Below are 19,898 nucleotides of genomic sequence, written 5' to 3'. Positions count from 1 at the left end.
CCTTTTCTGTCTTCATTAACTCCAAAAATATACGTATTGTACATGTCCTCACATTCATGGACAAGTTAATCTAGATCCTTTTCTATTCCAGAGCTACAAAATTCTAATTCAGAATTTAAGTTATTTTGGAGGGTGGATACCTATCAACTTTTGACTGCTATTTTCCTTTCTTTTTGCCTAGTCGTATTAAAGATGTTTGCTCCAAAAAGCAATCTTTTCTCCCTTGGTTCTCGGAACTCAGTTATACTAATACCACATGTAATAGTACTAAAATGTGATGGCTAATCCCTTAGCTCATTTAAAAAGGGCTACTGATTTTTCAGCTTTTTTACTTTCTATCAGATTAAAGTTCAGGTTATTAAGTACTCTGAGACAAATTGTGATCTGCTTCCACATCAGCTTCCACTCAGGACCCTCTTCCTATACCAGCCATAGATGGCATTTGTTTAGCATAGAAGACATTAAAATATATTTACTTTACAGATGTGTTCATCACTTTAACAAGAGTTATTAGCCATGGTATCGATCATAAAAGAGCTTATAATAGAATGAGAAATAAGACACTGAACAATTGCTTATGAAATAAAGGTGATAAAAACTTGAGTGGGTGGTCAGAGACTAGGGGAATCAATGAAGAATAAAGGACAGATAGGGAAGGATGAGGGTGAGGAGCAAAAGGATCTTCTCAAATATGGGAGTAAGAGGTAATGTTCTGTGTTTGTGGAAACGCACTAGAGAAGAGGGAATGTAGGCTTATAAGTCATTCAAAATTTTGTACATTATGAGAAAATTTACAGAAATATTGAATGTGTAACAAAATATTCACTAAAATATTTCTTCTGCTCAAAATTCTTTTTCTGAGTATAAACATTTTCTTTATGCTTTTTAGAATTTTGTCTTGGCACATCCCTGGATATGATTTTATGTTTATTGAGTACAATAAAATTTAAACATGGTATTTATATTAGGTTGGTGCAAAAGTAATTGCATGTTTTGCAATTTTTTTAACCTTTTAAACCGCAATTACTTTTGCACCAACCTAATACTTATGATCTGAGCTGGAGTCCCAGTCTGAACTATATGAAGTGTGTGACTGTAGCTTCTCTGAATCTGTTTCTGTACAGATGAGACGGAAATAATAGCTGTCCATGTTACAACGAAGCTCAAAACAGCTATGTGATAGATTATAAAAGGTCTACAAATGATGTATTCTTTATTAAAATTGTAAATGTGCATTTATAAACATAGAATAATAGTTCTTTCCTTCCTTTTACTTCTTTTTCATTCTAGGATTTAAATGCAGGGGATACATGATTCACCATTTTATTGTGGAAAGAAGCTTTCATTCTTTATCTGGAATGTGGCAGCAATCATTCTCTAGTTAGATCTAAATGACTGAATTGCAAGGTGAACGGTATTGGTGACTAACTCATTTTCCCTCACCTCCAGCACCCTCTCTTCCCAAGATCAAGCAATTTTCCTGTGTAATGAACTGTATCTGCTATCAAGTGGCCTGGAAATTAAGAGGTCCACAGCACCTTCCAAGTCCTCATTTCCTATTTGGTATCATGATGTCTTTTGCTGCTATATCACTGATCTATGTTTTCCAAGGCTACACAAAGGAGAAATGCAAAAATGAATGGAACTGCAGAACAATTTTATATATGGGGGAAAGCTTCAATCAATTTTGAATTATCCAGGGGATGGTTTTCTAGCTAATGGGTTGTCAAATTCTTTGCATCAAATTCTTTTGTCTGGTTGATAGCCTTTTGGTCAGTTCTATGCTGACTAGCAATGGAAGGGGAGTAGACTCAATAAAGACATGCTTTAAAACCAACATCAACCAACAAAAGCAGATTTTAGCGGTTCAATTTATAACCATAACATATGCAAAGTCTGGAGAAAGTGAGTTCATAGGAGGACAAAAATATATAAGTAAACTAGGTAATAAAAAAATTCAGGTCATTCATTTTTTATTTACTATGATTTCTATAGGTACAGAAAATAAAGCAAGGAAGAGCTAATCAATTTAGTCAATCATCTCAACAGACTATATTTTTCTCATATAGTCAAAATCTTTAATCTTTTATCAGACAATATTTGAGTAATTTTTTTCCTCTAATCATTTCTGCTATTTATAATATTTGATGAACACTTAATGTTTTTTATTCATATATTACTTTTTGGCATTTACGTAAAACGTCACCAATTACATAATGAAATAATTGCCAAAAAAATCTTTCATACTACTATCATATTAGTTGAAAAACAGTAACAGATATTTGTCAGTGACTTTACCAATCAAAAGCACAGTATCAAAAATGGATAAAATCAGGAAATAAGTTGAGCTACTAAAAAAAAAAAAGGTAATTATTTAATGACAGTAATTAATTCAATATACATAAATGACTAAATTCCACAACTATTTACAATACTAAAATAATATAAATTGCTATTTGTAATAGCAAAACATGTTAAATAATGTTGACTTCAAATTTGCATGATTATGTACCAATTTAACTAAAAATGATTTTATCAATAACTAAAATATGGCTACTGAAGATAAAACAACATAATTATCTAAACTTACACAGCAACAATATAAAACAATAGTAAAGCTAGAAATAAAATAATAATTTGGCTCTTTGTGGGCATTTTTTATGATCTTTAGGAACACTTTATATAGTAAGCTAGAAAGAAAAATGTGATTAAATTCAATAACATTTGACAGTTAATAGAACTGGCCAAAATTAAGGCAGATCATTTCAGAGACAAAACTGGTCATAAAACAAAGACAGTCCTCTGCAAAAACCTTTGGAAATAAAAAGCAAATTATTTTTCAAAACTCCATCAGAGTAGATTTAACATAATAGTCAAACAGTTGATATACCATTTCATTTCAGACCTCTTCTTACTCTGCCTTTTGTACCTTTTGCTTTTGTATCTGTTTTGATGTTTGCACTATTCAAAAGCACCTCCATCAGAGGGTGAACAAGAGAAAGAAATTAAAAATAATCAACTCGATTTATGCTAATCAACTTAGTTAATATTAAATAGGTTCCAATAAAACACAAAAGCGCTAATTATTCAAAATTCATTAATATTTGAGTTTAGGAATAATTTTTATATTGATAAAGCTACAGTGAAACTTTAAAATTCTCTTGTCTTACAGTTTTCAAAATTATTTCCCCATTTCATGTGATACTCACCAAAACCCTGGGACTATACAGGCAAGTCTGGTTTATATAGGGAAATTAGGTTTGATTCTACAGAAAAAGAACTCAGGCTCAGAGAAGTTAGGTGATTTGTCCAAGGTATACTCCCAGTAAAGAATTGAGAATGGATTCTCAAATCTCATTCATTCATTCATTCATTAATTTGCCTTTTGCTAATACTAAAACTCTTCTTCCATTTCCTAAGTGCCCTTTTCCAGATGAAGGCAGTCATGATAGAGGAGAGCCAAGAAAAGCCATCTGAGATTAAGAATTTACCATAGAAAATTAGCAAAGTGGGAAATTGGCCAGAATTGTATGCTTTGGATGTAGATCAAAAGTAAAAATATTGGCTAAAAGATTTGTAATTTTGTCAGCCTATGCTATGCCTGTGCCCATTAGCAGGGTTAAGAGTTGAACACATATTTTGCAGCTTTCAATGGAATCACTTTATCAAGATTTTGAATATCAGTTTTTCTAGTTTACAAGTACCACCCCTTAGTGAATAACTGTATATACTCAAAACAGTTTGTAGGAAGATCACCTAGTCCTTTGCATCTATTACTAAAAATTACCATCATTCATGGCTTTGAATAGATAAATGTGTTCATGACACAAAATTCAAAAGTAAGTCTTTCAATTCAAAGTAAGTCTTTCATAGCTAGTGAGGCATCATTGCTTCTAAACCCTTTCAATGGAGACAGATAAACAATATACTTTTAAAAATCATGAACACATACTGATACCTTCAATTTAAATAAATTCAACACCTTGGAGTTCTTCCTCATTATTTTCCACTCCATGTTTGTATCTCTCTTCTTCCACGTGAGAATCCTGGAACCTCACTGTATTTACCATTTGCTCTGTTCTATGACATACGCAAAACAATTATGTACTGTATTTTCCACGGTGAAATCTGTACTCTACAGAATCTATATGGGGGTGTCACTTCTACATATCAGAATTTTGTCACAGTCAAAAAGAAAAAAGTAAGTCTTTCTTTCTCCTGTACTTCTGCCTCCCAGAACTACTCCCTAGAGGCAAACATTGCCACCATGTGTCCTTCCACAGATTGTCTATGCACTTACACGTGTGTGTGTGAACGCGCACATGTAGGCGTGTGTGCAGTAATAGCAAACTGTACACACTGTTCTTTACCATGGCTTTTTACCTGACTTTACTTTTTATCTCTGAGAGCTTTTCAGATCAGCTGTTTCATTCTTTTTACATGATTGCATAGTATTCCTAGGAATTCCTTTGAATTACTCTCCAATTTCTAATTTATTTAATAGTGAAGTATATTTACTCAAGAATTCCAAAATTGCTAAACTTTGCTAGTATATAAAAAAGATCCTTGCAGTTGACTGATTATTTCTTAAGAGCAAGCAAGAATTTAAACTTATAAAAATTATAAATCCTTTTAATAGACATTTTTAAAACAATCCAGTAACATGCTTAATTAGAATCTAAATGAATGTGTATGGCAAAAACTAGGCATTATTGTAACTATACAAACTATATATGTGAAAAAATTGAATATTAGTGTTGGGGTGGGAACAGAGATGACCGCTTTTACTCTAAATATTGTGTAATGTTATAGTGGACACATTTAAGTGTCTCATTTCTCTTGTGAGTTGATAACACCTTCATGCAAGCAGTAGGTCCTGAAAACGAAACAGATGCAGACATAGGTACAGAGGTTAAGAAATGGAGAGGTCCTCTGTGCATATCTAAAGGTGTTCCAACTCAAGAGAGGCCCTGGCCACTCTCCTACTCTTGGATTCTATGGAAGGAAAAAGAAAAAAACAAAAACTTACATCCTCATCATAAATTCTTTTTTTTTTCTTAGGTTGGTTTGAATTGTGTTACACAGAAACTGGGAATATAATCAACAATGTTGTAAATATTTTGTAAGGTGCCAGATGGGCACTGGACTTATCAAGGGGATCACTTCTTAGACTGTGCAGAAGCATGACCAATATGCTGTACAACTGAAGCTGAAATAGAATATTGTATGTCAACTCTAAATATATATATGTACGTGTGTGTGTGTAGTCACAGGAGGTGGAGTATCGCATAAAGAGGACAGTGAATGGTATTGTAACAGTTATATAAGATGTCAGAGGGATAGTAGCTTGGGGGAGAGGGGTTACCACTTTGTGAGGGGTATAAATGTCTATTATGTTGCTTACCTGAAACTAATTAAAAAAACTAAGACAGTTTTTATATTTAATGATCTTTAACTTGTATTTTTAAAAAAGGCCGACATGCTATCTAATTGCACTGCAAAGAGTGTTATCCTAGGGTAGTAGGCTTACTTATTGTGTACACAATTCTTTAGATAATGTAATTAATGTAAGCTAACAGTATTTTTAGACAAGATAACAAATATTCTAACTGTTTAACAAACATGGTAATATCATTTCTTTTTGTCCTTTAATTACAATCATTCTACCTATGCCTGAAATGACATTTTCAGGGACAAAAATTATCTTTAGCCTTGAACAAAAAGGGACTGTGTAGAAATTCTAGGGGATTTTGTTCTTAATATCCAACTCTGATCATTGTCTGAGAATTTACTTTTGTTGCTTTTATTACCTATCATTCACTGTTTACCATGTGCCAGGCACTATGGAAAACACTTCACATACCATATCTTACTTGTTCTTCACAAACCCCAGTGCCAGAATGACTCACAAACGGCAGTTTTCCTTCTTTTCCATAACTATTGAGTGTGAGTCCCATTAGACAGGCATTGCTTTTGGGGGAAAATACAAAGATAAAAAGCTCAGACTAGGAGATGGATATAAAACATATGGTAAAAGTGATAAATGCTGCAACCATGGTATGTACAAGGTACTCTGAAGGATATGAGGGAATTACTAGCTATGTGGGGATGGTTGTCTAATTGTCAAGATTTCTGATACACCTGGAGAAGTGCTGAGATAATTTGAAATCCAGGGAAAGAAAACTAATCTGCCTACTTGGACATATGTAAGGTAATCTGGAAGACAGCTGAATATGAAAGGGGAGGATGTTAGCTTTCATGCATTAGGCTGGAGTAAATATAATGGTGGAAACAGCAAGTATCAAATAATACGTTGCAGACTCTTTTGTATATTAATTTATCATATAATTTTGAAGGCCTGCCATGTACTAAGGCAGTACTATAACATAGAAAGATCACTACAAGAATGTATAACCAGAAACAATTTTACTAATACTGTAAACATTGGAAATACTAATTATGCTTTATATTCCTTAATTTTAAAAAACAGTATTACACTATTGTTAATATAATCTGGCAATGTTCTTCATCTGTGCTTCACATGGCTCGCCACATCTTGTATCTGTATGGCTTTTCCTTGCTGAGTTATTCCTTTATAAATGATTATTCAAGAGAAAAAAACTTTTAAAGCTCTCTTAATGCATGATGTTCTGCTCACTTTTTCTTTTCCCTCATAGAACACTAATTAACATCTTGTATAATGTGGATACTCAACTTTTTAAAAAACCCTTTCATGGCTAACAACTGTTTTTAATATAAGGTCCCAAATCCTTAGCATCTCCGTATGATCTGGTGCCTGCTTCCCTAACTCTGCAGCCTCATCTGGAATATGTAGTCCCTTTATTTGATGCTTTCATTCTATTGGAATTATGTTCTTAATATCCGACGCTGATCATGGCCTGAGAATTTTCTTTTGTTGTTTTTACTACCCATCATTCACTATTTACCATGTGCCAGGCACTATGGAAAACACTTAATGTACCATATCTTATTTGCTCTTCACAAATCCCCCCAATGCACTATAGTTTCATCTGGAGATGTTTGCATATGCTGTGACTTCTTCCTTTAACACTCTTCCCCCAACTCTTCTCCTGACAAATTCTATCCCTTCTCCAAGAAATTCTATCACTGCAGGTTAGTTTAGATGTCTCTCCTATGTATACTGTATCTCCCGAACATTTGTGTAACATCCCCTTGACAATCTGTTTCTTCCACAACCTGTAAGTGTCTTGCAGTCAGGGGTTGTGCTAGGCATTTATAGCCCCATGCTGTGTCCATCACATAAAATATGCTCAGGAATATTAGTTGAATAAATGAACCAATGAATAATGATTAAAACTTCTATTGTGGCACAATGCTAACGTTACCTAACAAATAATGAGCAATTAGTATAATGCTTTAGAGCTGTTTATAAAGAAAAAACAATATTTAATCAACATTCAATAAAAACATATTTCTCAATCACGAAACTTAGAATTTGCATACTTTGGTAGACAGAATTACTGGCCAAAGATGTCCATGTTCCGCTCCCCAGAGCCTGTATGTTGGGTTATATGGCAAATGGGAATTAAGACTGCAGATGGAATTAAACTTACTAAGCAGATGACCTTGAAATGGGGAGATATCCTAAATTATCCGGGTGGACACGGTGTCATCACAAAGGCCCTTATAAATGGAAGAAGAAGGCAGAAAACTAGTGAGCTGGCAAAATGAGGACTCTGCCTGATGTTGCTGGCTTTGAAGATGGAGGGGGAGGTCCATGAGGTAAGGAATGTGGGTGGCCTCTAGAAGCTGGAAAAGGCAAGGAAACAAGGTTCTCCCCTAGAGCCATCTGAAGAAACTCAAGCCTGCCAAAACCTTGATGAAACCCATTTGGACTTCTGACTTCAGAACTGTTAAGATAATATGTTTGCATTATTTTATGCCACTATGTACATGGTAACTCTTTTACAGTAGCAATAGGAAACTTAACACACATACCCCCATAGAACAGGATTACCTTTGGCTGCATGTGTGAGAAAGCCTAGGACAATGGTAGCTTAGAGAAGATACACGTGTCTCTCTATGTACGAGATCTGGAGGTAGGAAGTCCAGGGTTGGTTCGGGCATTCCATAGTGTCAAGAACTCAGGCTCCTTCAGTCTTGTTGCCCTGTCTTTCTTAACTTTAAGGAGCTCTAGCCGGCCGATCTGATTCCAACCAAGAGGAAGAAGGGAATGAATGTTGCACCACCTCCTTTTAAAGGATGTCCTAAATGTTGTGCACATCACTTCCACTTATATCTCATGGGTCAGAACTGAGTAGCACAGTAGCACCTAGGTGCATGCAAGCTTCACTCAAGCAGCCATGTGATAAGAGTGGAGAGTTCTATTAATAAACTGGGAAGAAATATAATGGGGACAACTAGCTATCTCCATCTTAATACCGTAATATTGTGATGTTTTCCCCTCCTCTCATTGTTTTAAGGCTATAAAAGTCCTCCTAGATTTTGGATTAGGGCAGTGTTCATTCCACAAATAGTTATTGAATAATTCCTATGTAAAAGATTGACAAATTTCTAAGTATTTACCAGATTTTGCATATATGAACTTTAGGACATGAGTGTATAGTTGGTCAATGGGTGACATTTATGTCACATTTAAAGTTTAGTGTTGTAATTAATGGAAACAGAATTCTTGGTTGATAATAAGTAAGGTAAAAAAATACATTTTATTTTTATATGTGTATTACTCAGGGACCTGGTAGGAAACAGATGGCATTCTCAAAGGGTAAATTGAAGGCAGTCTGATGAAGAAACTATTTACAGAGATGTGGGTACGCTTTAAGGGAACCAATAAGGGATAAAGTACCCAAGGACTCACAATAGCAGGAAACCACTACCATTTCTAGGCCTGAAGGAACAAGGGAAGAAGCAGTTTCTGGAACTTGCCAAGACCCGTAGTCAGGGTACAGGGTTGTCTGACTAGAGCCATGGCTTTAGGTAGAGGAATGAAGCTACTGCCAAAAGACACAGACAGGCAGGAGGGAGTATGGGGAAAGGGGAAATAAATATCCTGACCTCTCTCTCTCTCTGTCTCTCTCTTTCCTTCCTCTGATCATTTGCCAATGCTCCAAATTGGCTGAAACCAAATAGAAACCAGAGGGTAAAGAAACCTGGGTGACGTGGTCCACAGAAATCAGCCTCTCACAGCATGGAAAGGCAGAGAATGGACTTTGAGGGACAGAGAATAACCAGAATAACATGAAAAGGCAAAGCATATTACCAAGTTAGAACAATTCAAAATAGCTCAAATAAAAAAAGAAAAGGAATTCATCTAAACAGAGCTGTGTCAGACCTGGAATAAAGAAAGATGGAGGAAAGAATGATTAAAAAGTAAAACAGTGGAGGGGGCACAGTGTGTGATCTATTTATGTATGTAGAATAAAGAGAGTGAGCAAAGAAATAGAGGCATGAGACAAAAGAATGAGAAGGGTCTGACCAGGGATCTTAAAGTTATGGATATATTTGAACACAGGGTATGTCTAATTGCCAACTTTTTCATGTGAGTTCAACACAATAGTGGGACATCTAAAACCTGTTATTCACTGAAAATATTTTAAATGTATATACTCCAAGGATACAGTGGCAGTAACTGAATATCTGTGGAATACAGAAGGCCAGGACTATAGGTCAAAGAAACAGACATACTCTGTAAGAGAACCAGCCAGCTGCTCAAAGAAGATGCCAGAGAAAAATACATGAAGACAAAGGGGGGGAAAAGCAATAGAACCAGGTATCAGCCCTCGGATATCATGGTGAATACTAAAAATTTACTCAAATATAAAATATGCAAGTTTCTCTCTCTCTCTAGCACAAATTATCTATAACTGTTTAGTATAGAAAAAATGCTATTCATGTTCATGTGTAATATCAATATTAGCAACTATAATCTATCTTCTGTGGAATTGAAAGCAATTTAACTACTGTAATTTTATGAAAAAGATTAGGTTTTATTTTTTGGATGTCCATTAACCTCCTTCAAACACCTCTATTTTTATACTTACATCTCTCCATATTAGATATGTTCCTGAAAAATTGCCCTCCAAATAAGAAGTTCTAAGTGTTAACATTTCATTGACTTATATTAAAAATAGGAGCCTTGTTCCCCAGAGGGGGAAATACCATTTTGTGGTGCAATAGATAATAAAATCACATGGAGGTCTGGGGAAAACATTTGTCCCTATTATTCCCTCCTGGGAGGCTATATCATGGGTCCTAAAGACAACTGTCGGTTCTGCATCACCCTGTAGTCATATTTCCTTCCTGCCTCAGTCATTGCGGAATTTGGTGAAACTGCAGGCAGCGAAATTACGACTGCCCTCTTTTGTTTCATTGTGAACCACACACATATCCAGTCACTATTGAGCCAAGGATTGAGGAACAACTGTAGGGGATTCTAAATTCTGTACTTTGATGGATAACAGGTATCAAATTTCTTCTTTTTCCTTCAAGCTCTAATATTAAAATCACATGTTAACGTAATTACCTTAATTAACATAATTAATGTTATCCTTCCATGAAAATAACCAACTTTTTTACTTTTATGAAGATTGTAGAATGATATGTTATCCTTGTCAAATGTGTTCAGGAACTTAGGTACATGGAAATCAGACCCCATGTGGAAGACCATGAAATATCTACATTTGAAACTTAAAATAATTTTATGTCAGATTTTACCCACACATGAATCTCATATAGAAAGCAAATAGCAGGTGCAAAGGGTTCATGAAAAATTTATAGGAAAAACTCAATACTGAAAATATTCTACCCATTTACATTTTTTCCTGTAAATTTAGAAAAGATTACAGTAATTCATTTTCAGCAAAATACCTCTTCTTCAGCATATGCAATCCCAGTGCTCAATAGAAGTAATGTGAACATTTCACTGACATTAAAAATAGTATATATTGAATAGTATATATCATATGATGGTACTACAATTGCTAAAATCCAACAATACAGAATACACGTTAAACTCTTATTGGTATCCCACCATGTTTGATTTAAATAAACGTAAATTCTAATAAATTTATTCCTTTTCTAAATTTATTTTAAAGGCTTTTCCCAATTTTTTAGTTATATTTAAGAGACAAGTGCTATCACAAATGCTTCAAGTTTAAAGCAGCAATTTATTCTGAGATTTACTTTTGTCTGCTTTTTTTCAAGTCCAGATTGCAATAACTTGGGGAACATTTACAATAAAGTATATTAATCAAATATTCAATTTATAATATACATGATTACAGGACTTTATAAAATTGAAATTTTGTATAGAGTTGGAATATCAATAGTATTTCCTGTACATATTTTTAAAATAGGAGTGAATTGAGTTCATAATTTGGGAAAAATGATTATGGAGTATCTAAAATCAAGACCAATTTATCTCAAAATAAGACAGGATATAAATGACAGTAAACAGCTTTTTATGTCCATGATTTCAACTGCTCCTATGAACAAATGTGATGAAGGTAAATAAACAATCCTTATTTTATAGCGAAGAACAGATTCTGAAAAGATCAAGAGTATTAATTTATTTAAAAAATATTTACTTACTGAGCATCTACTATGTGACTAGGTATTCTGCTAGGTGCTGAGGACACAAGCATGAACAGAATAAAATAATAATAATAATAATAATAATAATAATAATAATAATAATGAATCTGTTCACATGGAGTTAAATAAGTCTGGCCCAAGCTAACTAAACCAGTAAGCACTAAAGTATGGAAAAAAATGAATAGATGATGTAATACAGAATTGTACACCTGAAATCTATGTAATTTTACTAACAATTGTCACCCCAATAAATTTTAAAAATAAATAAATAAAATAAAACCTTAAAAAAAAAAAGAGTAAATCAAATGTATGCTAGAGTTAGAAAGTACTTTTTCTTTTACTGGAAATTAGGGTAACTGTAAAAAAGTTGTGTTTATTGGGGAGGGGGTGGTGTTGGCAAAGGACAAATTCTATAACCTGATTCAGAAGGCAAATGAAGAACATTACAGTTATAAAAAGGTAGGAAACTTACCACTTGAATAAAGCAAAGCGTGGACACCCTTCTGGTTCTAACATGCCCAAGTTCAGTTAAGATAGAATTGAGGAAAGAGAGAACTGCCTGTACTTAAATGATCATTAAGAATAATGAGTAGTTTGGGCACTGAGGATGAGAGTAGATATATAGACATAATATATAGCAAAGAATATTTACAGTGACATTTCATGCACCAATAAATAATGTATTCACTTCTCAAAGTCCCAAAGAAAATGTGAGCGAGAAAATTTTCATCTATACTCATGTTCAGGATTAAACTTTCTAATATTAAATTACCAGACTTCAGCTGTAAATTTCAGTTGAAAGGTTTGAAGAGATTATTAATGAATCTTCTAAAATTCTGGAGGGTGTTTAAAAGATTATTTTAACATAATAAAGAATCTTGCCATAGGTACGACAAAAATTACAGGCATACATTTATGGAGCACCTACAGTGTGAGCACTGTGCTGGGCAACTTTATTTCTAGCACTCTACAAGTCATGTTTCAGTTTTCTCAATTTCTCTACCAATAATTCGTATATTGTTAATTTATAACTATATTATTTGAAATACAGCTCAGCTCATTTATTTCATAAAATTGGTCCCAAAGGCTTTTCCTCATTTGAAAGGGAGGTGGGGGAAGAAGTGGAAAGCTAAATCCTACTGACTACTTAAGACTTGACTTCCTTGGTATTTGCGGTGTTATCTATACGGCCTTTTAGACATCCCCCAAATTTATACAAAGTCAGGGACTTGAGATAAGATCAGCAATCTGTCAGTCTCGAAGACCGCATTTGTTAGCCATGCTTATTGCCTTAACGTCCTATATACGGATAACTGCCCATTTAGATGGTAAGTCATGGCCTGTTAATACCTTAACTTTGAATCTTGACGCCCGAGATCTCGTGGGACTACTCTACGGGGAAAGCCCAGAGGAACGCTCAGGGCAGGGAGGCTGGGCGGGGGGCAGGCGGAGGTGACAGGTGAGTCTGCTGTGGATGAGGAAGTGAGACAGGGGCAGTGTGGGTATTACTCATTTTGCTTCACCGCCGAGGTGGCTTGCAAGCGGAACTTCTAGCCTCTCTTTCGGTCCAGCTGAAGTTCTATCTAATTCAAGTCACTTCCCATCCCAGTTCCCTGAGGGGAAAAACCATGCATGTAATGGAAGGGAGTCAGAACGGCGGGGCGGGGGTCAGGTAGCCTCTCTCGTGAAGCCGTGCGTCCTCGCGATCGGAGGCTGAGCTTCCCAAAACAGTCCTTCACCGTTCCCGAACCTGCCCTACTCCTAACCCGGGGAACTCCCGGGGGAGTCCGGGGCACGACCCTCTGCGGAGCCCCGGGGTGCGCAGAGCGGACGAACGCTGCGTGGGAGCGGAGCCTAACCTTGAGGAAGGGGGAGACAGGTTGTTCCGGTTACTCTGAGGACAGACACAAGGTCCCGACTAGAATCAGTCAGACCCGTACGAGCCCCAAGCATTCGCGGCGGGTGTGGCCAGTTCAGAGGCAGAACGCCGCGGAACCTCCTCCTTTACCTTTCTCACTCTGACAGCCTGTCGCCCGTCTGACCAGGTTCCCTCAGTTTCCCAATGTCTCCCTCCCCCATCCCAAGACACCTGAGGGAAACTTTTCCCTCGCCCCTCAATTCAAACACAGCTGTTTCCAGTGTTGCCGCAAACCGTCCTCTCCCTAGCAACAAGGTTCCGGCCGTAGAGCGAGCGGCTCTAGGTGTAAGGAAGGTGATGTCGTAAAGCCGCGAGTGTCGTAAACCAGGTGCGGTGGGGAGGGGGGAGGGGTGGAGGCGGAGGGGTGGGGGGGAGGAGGGAGGGAGGGGGAGGAGGTGACTCGAGCATTTAGACACAAGCGAGAGGATCATGGCGGATGGCCCCAGGTGTAAGCGCAGAAAGCAGGCGAACCCGCGGCGCAATAACGGTGAGTGGCGGAGGGGACCGGGGAGCGGCGGAGTCAGGGGGAGCCGGGCAGCCGGGGCGCCCCGGGGGTGAGGGGGGCGAGCCGGGCTGGGGGCGGCCGGGGCAGGGACTGGCAAAGTGGAGTGGGAAAGTAGAAAGTAGTGCTCTCTGCCCCCCTCCGCTGCCGGAGCCGCGCCGCGGCCGCTCGCTCTCCCTGAACCGTTATGTCTCTTACCTGGTCTCTCTCCGCCTAGCGGCTCCTGCCGCCCCTGCCGCCTCCCTGGACCGTTAGCCGGCGCCGCCGCATCCCCGGCGCAGGGCGAGCGGTCGGGACGCGGCGGCCACTTTTCTGGTCCCGGGTGGAGAGGCTGTTGCTTCTTTTCTCACTTTTCCCCACTCTTCTGCCCCTCGCGCCTCCCCGCTCCCCCTCCTCCTCAGCCCCCTCCGCCGTATTCTCCCTCAGCGCCGAGGCCCCCGGGAGCCGGGAACTAACTTGTGCCGGCGCTGGCCGTGCAAAGTGGCTTCCGCGCGTCGCGGCCCCAGCCCGCGCCGTCGCTTGGGCCCCGCGGCTCGGGCAGGGTGGGTCGGCTGCGGGCGCGCGGCGGGCGATGGGACGCGGTGGCCCGGCTGCGTGTCGTCCGTGCGCGCGTGTGCGCGGGGGCCGGCGGGGCGCGCCGCGGGCGGACGGGGCTCAGCCCGCTGCTGTAAAGTTGTGACCGGCCGGCGCGCTCGCGGAGTGGGGATTAGCGGCGGAGGCGCGGGTCCCTAAGTGCCCCTCCTCCCCCGCGCCCCGGCCACCGCGCCCTGGGCCGCCGCGGCGAGCCCTGCGAGTGAGGTCCACGTCCTGTGGGGCGCTGGTGGGGCGGCAGGGACGGCGGGGCAGCAGCGGGCGCCTACTTGCTGCTGGGGGCGATCTGTGGATGGCGGCGAGCCGGGCAGCGGGTGTGTTTGTGGAGTTGTTACCTGGTTAGAGACAGGAAAGCACCACAGACAGAGCTCCCTCCCCGGGGAAGACTCCTTCTCCGCGCTGGGATGGGGCTGTGTGCGTACGCCTCTCTCTTTTCTCTTTCGGTTTTTGGGGAAGTTGTTACCTGAGCCGGACGCTCGGAGCGCTGAAGCCGGATAATGGAGCTTGGATGGCGCTCGCGATCTCGGGTGGAAGGGGAGTGGGGGAGGGGGAGGGCGAACTGACGGACGTGCGGGTCGGCTGCTCGCTCTGCAGCTGCAGTGTTTATTGATCTGTGCTGATGTGCCGGGGAAATACACACCCCTCGGCCTGGCGTGAGAGTTTTAAATAAATAAAGACAGAGACAGAGAGACAGAAAGAGAGAGAGAGATTGCGAGAGAGACCCGAACATGTGGTTGTTGTTGCACATTCGCCTTTTCCAGTTTGGAGAGACGTTGTAAGTTGATTGTATTTTTGCTTATCTCAGGGGCGATTCTGTGCTTTCTCTCCCTCCTGTTCAGCAGCGAAATGTCTGCTGATTGTTATTGTCTGGACAGTTCCTGTGGCGAGAGGGGCAAGACTTGTCCGCCCGGGGGCGGCAGGAGCGCGGGGAGAGGCCCCCGCCCGCCGGCCGGGTACCTGTTTGTATAATAATGGGCGGCAACGGCTCTGCCGCCGGCTGCGGCCCAGGCTATATAAGGAATTACACGTACATTTGGACCGAGGGGCTTGTCTGGGTTCTTGCGTTATTTTTAAAACGAGTTTTTAAGAGTAGGGAAATAAATGCGCCTATAATGGAATCACTGTATCTTCCAGAAAATGAGGAAATACGTGTTTAAGTAAAAACTCTCGCGATCCCCCCGCCCCCTCCCCCGCGCCAGGGCTCCCTTTCTCCCTCCCCTCTGGGATGCGAAACGCGAGGTTTTGTAACCTTTCCTGGCAATTTTAGATTTTGTGTGGGATTTCCTGTCTAGAAACAGATACGAAGGTTTTAAGCTGTTTCAAGATGTTTCTTTCCAATCGTAAACATTTTAATATATTTGAGCCAACATTAAAATCACTGCTTCCACGAATGATTGTAGTTATTCAAATATTTGCATTTAAAAGCATCAAACAATTATGATCGATAACTAATATTTTGTATCCTCATTGTGAGAGAGGACTTGTTACAGTAAGGAGCAGAGCATAGGCTATTGCAATTTTAATTTCCTGTTTTAGCGTCAAATACTGTGTGTTCTGTATTGAGCTGTTGCCGCTGGTGCTGATGTGGCTTTATGAAAGGTAAGTTGGTTCGGAAAGGGTTGTTCGCTTTTTACCTTATTTAAAATGTTCATCGCCATAGAAAGGGGCTTTTCTTGTTGCTGACGACATGTGTGTGACATGTGAGTCTGAACCACCCAGCGTCTGTGCAGCTGCTGTAAACATGTTTACCTGAGCAGGAAAGAATGGATTTTTCTCCTAAAGATCCTGTGATGTGAATATTACACCCATAAGGCATATCAACAGATGACTTAAGGGGGAAAAAAGCTATCCTGAAAGGTACTTGAAATCAACAGGAAAAAGAGGTTCTCGGTCGCTGCAGCAAATGGCAACTTGTGCAGGTAGAAAAAAGATGGTGTTTAGTTTTCTCCTGTATGTATGTCAGCCCCCTCCTGTCTGCTGCTTTCATTCTCCAGGGAGGGATTTATTTACCACGCTTACTGTCAGTGTTTTTCCTTTGTTTTTAATATTAGAAAAACAGATTTGGGGCTGCTTAGCGCAAAATGTCTTGTCTGCAGTATGCATTACTCTGAGAAAACAAAAGGTGTTTAAGATAGCACTATACTACTACAGGTATCTTCCATTTTCGTCACTTTTGGCTCTGTCTTTGTATTTCTTTTTGTTCTCAAATGCATTTCATCCATTGCTGATGATTACTGCCGTGCTATTTGATTAAGCCTTATAATTTGCAAATTAAAAATGAAGTTATATATGCCATTGTGTTATGAAACCTCAGGGTAGGTGCTGGTTAATATTTCTTAGCAACGCAATCATATTTGAGTTGCAGTTGTTTATTAGAGAGAATTGCTTGGAAAAATGTGAACTCTCAAATCTTTTTTAATGAAGAAATAAATGTTGTATACGGTGGCAGGTAGTCATGGAGATACTTTATGCTATTATTTATATATAATTTTTTTGTTCATTTTAAAATAAGTAAGGTATGCAGATTTAACTGCTAAGCCTCCAGTAAAATATTTTAATTTCCTTTCTGGACTATATTTGCAGAGTAGGATATTAATTGGAGAATCAAGTAATGTAACTTGACAGGGGTAAACCAATTGAGCAAGGTGTGGCCAAAGCATCAAACCTTGTATAGGAACTTTATGATAATGATGTTAATCATCTATAAAAGAGTGGCATTAGAATTGCTTAGATCGATTTTTAACCATTTATGATGTAATGCTTTATTGTATTTTAAAAATCTGTTTTCTCATTTTCCACTTCTATTCTCTGTGTGGTTTTTGTATGTATGTATGTGTGTTTATATGCATTTTGGAGAAATGTAGTCTAGCTACTAATGACCACATGATGATTAATTCACTTTACATGGAATAGCAGGTACATATCTTTCTGTCATTTGCACCATTTTCACTTGCTGTCTTTGGAAACCACCAGTAGAGGATGCTAACAAAAATGATTATTGGTGTAGTGGTACCATAAGTCTGTTTATCTCCTGTTGATTGGGACCTCTGTATTGATTGGGACCTATGGTGTAATTCTGAGTCTTACTGTATTTCAACTGGCCCTGGATAAATTCGGCATAAGCATGTTCTACTCTGCTAGGACTGGAAAGAGGTAGGAATGTTTTAATGTGAACATTTTTATAAATTTGAGCTTTTTAAATCTTGAAATTCAGTTTGCTATCAATTTAGTCTTGCTTGAGACAAGTTGTATTACTGCCTTTAAAAAAAATCTTTTGTTTTATGTTGTTAGGTTTGGAGAAGAACATGTAATAGTTGGCCCATATTTATTTTGCATATTTACTATATTTTTTAACCTTTTTTATTCATAGTAAGAAGCCTCAAAAAAGATAATTTTAGAGGTCAAAAGATGTAAATGGGTAAATATGGTAAGAAAAATTGCAATTAATTGATTGGTTATAGTGTGTAATTATTTTCCCGTCACTGTGTAGACTTAAACTATGCACATGTTGGCAGACAACTACTAATGAAGGTGTTAACTGGCAGTCACTCAAATGTTAGTGATTTTTAGATTATATCTTTTTCTTCGCCTTCTATTTAAGAATCAGAATCAGGTAGTATATACATTTTAAATTTATCAATTGTAAATTAAGGAATGTAAGTTGGTTTAGAGGTTTTAAATGCAGTGAATAAGTCTCTATTTGTTAATGATTGTCTGCTTGTATTAAAAGAATCCTTTTCAACAAATATGTAAATTGATATTATAGCTTATACATATAAATAGTTGCACAAGACTTAATGAATTTAGTTATATCTTTTTGGTTTGTGTCCTTAAATAATTAAGTTAATATAACTGTAAACTTTTGGGAGCCTTTCATTGATCAAATATTAGAAGTATTTATTTCCCTAATTATTCTTAATGGTGTTTCTATAGATGTGCCAATACCAGTACTATAATGCAATAGTAATACCACTGATCCTGAATTAGGTAGAATTACGTGAATTTTCAGGTAAGCCTGTGTGAATTTCTCATTGTAGTACATCATGGGTCTTTGTGTGTGTGTGTGTGTGTGTGTGTGTGTGTGTGTGTGTGTGTGTAAGGATAGTTTTACGTTTCCTGATACATATTTCTTGATACATAATTTCCTGATACATAATTTGGTAGTCTCCTAATTCCTAGAGCTCAGTAGTGACTAGGTGTGATTCATTTACTTTTTTTATGAACTGGGAAGCTTTACTACAAACACCATGACATTCATAATTGTAGCATGGAGCAAAACTTAAAGTATCTTATCAATTGAAAGGATCAATCACTTGTTAAGGTGACCCTCATATAAAGAGCATATGAAATTGGTTAGTACTTTTTTTCTTTCTCTAGTGTCCAGTATTTTTGAAATGCCGTACCCTATGTTTGCAATTTTAGTCTCTTTGAAGCATGTGGTGAGAAAGTTCTACCAAATTGGGAATATTGAAAAAATAATAGCACAATTATTTCTCATAGTTGTGTTTTTATTTTTCCCCCTTTTTGCGTTTTGCTGTATAAATCACCTTTAAGCATGTGATTAGAGCCAGATGTAAACATAGATGCAATATCATGTGGAATTATATTGTTAGCTACTCTTAACTACCTGCATTGAATTGCAGTAGAGGATATAAAAATGGTGCAGATGTTGGAACAAGATACGTATTAGTGTGCAAAAGTGTAATGAGATATTAGAGGACTTGATGAAATTATATAAATAGTATTTAGGATTGAAAAAAGTTTCGTAATCTTTGTGGCTTAATCGCTAATTTATGAGGAAATGCATATTCATTTCTGTTAATAATAGAGACATAAGCTAAAATAAAAGCTCATTGTTGAAAGAAAATTTTTAAAATTTAAATTAGGAAAGTACCCCGATTAAGAAATATAATGAAATGGACTTTTAAAAGGCTCATGTTATACATATTACCTGCTAAGTAATCATTAGACTAGATTTAAGTTAAACATAGAAAATAAATGGGTATATACCTAGTAGAAAAAGTTTTTTAGCAACCCAAGTTAAAAGCATAGCTGATCTATTATCATACAGGCATTGATGCAGGAAATTATATTTTCCTTTGAATGGAGCAGTGTTTTAAGAACTGTATTCCTAAAGGGAGCATTCTTAGGACATCAGCTTACCAAATAAAAATTTTGATTATGGTGTGAGCAATGGCTAGATTTTAATCTTGATGGAGGTGGTTTTACTGCTTGTTAACCTGAAACTGGGAGACTTGAAAATGGCAATATACCATACTACTTAAATAGCAA

At 38.1% G+C, this 19,898-nt stretch overlaps 1 protein-coding gene and 1 long non-coding RNA gene across 15 annotated transcripts in view; one reads left to right on the top strand and one right to left on the bottom strand.

The window, feature by feature from the left end:
- LOC141569987 (uncharacterized) overlaps positions 1 to 14,742 on the bottom strand; it is a 112,181-nt gene extending 97,439 nt beyond the window's left edge. For both annotated transcript variants that reach the window (XR_012493749.1, XR_012493750.1), the window contains exon 1: positions 14,214 to 14,742. This is a non-coding gene — a long non-coding RNA (uncharacterized LOC141569987). The remainder of the gene's footprint in view (positions 1 to 14,213) is intronic.
- ZEB1 (zinc finger E-box binding homeobox 1) overlaps positions 13,898 to 19,898 on the top strand; it is a 200,778-nt gene continuing 194,777 nt past the window's right edge. For 4 of the 13 annotated variants that reach the window (XM_074324716.1, XM_074324712.1, XM_074324715.1 and 1 more), the window contains exon 1: positions 13,898 to 14,000. In XM_074324716.1, the coding sequence (XP_074180817.1) occupies positions 13,943 to 14,000 (58 nt within the window). In that variant the 5' untranslated portion in view covers positions 13,898 to 13,942. Of the gene's footprint in view, positions 14,001 to 14,878; positions 15,021 to 15,895; positions 16,206 to 16,306; positions 16,526 to 19,898 lie in introns of those variants that run through there. The other 9 variants (XM_019731500.2, XM_019731499.2, XM_074324717.1 and 6 more) reach the window with 8 other exon arrangements.

This window comes from Rhinolophus sinicus, linkage group LG02 (genome assembly GCF_036562045.2).
Source record: "Rhinolophus sinicus isolate RSC01 linkage group LG02, ASM3656204v1, whole genome shotgun sequence".
NCBI classification, from domain to species: Eukaryota; Metazoa; Chordata; class Mammalia; order Chiroptera; family Rhinolophidae; genus Rhinolophus; species Rhinolophus sinicus.
This window is presented reverse-complemented; position numbering and strand designations above follow the sequence as displayed.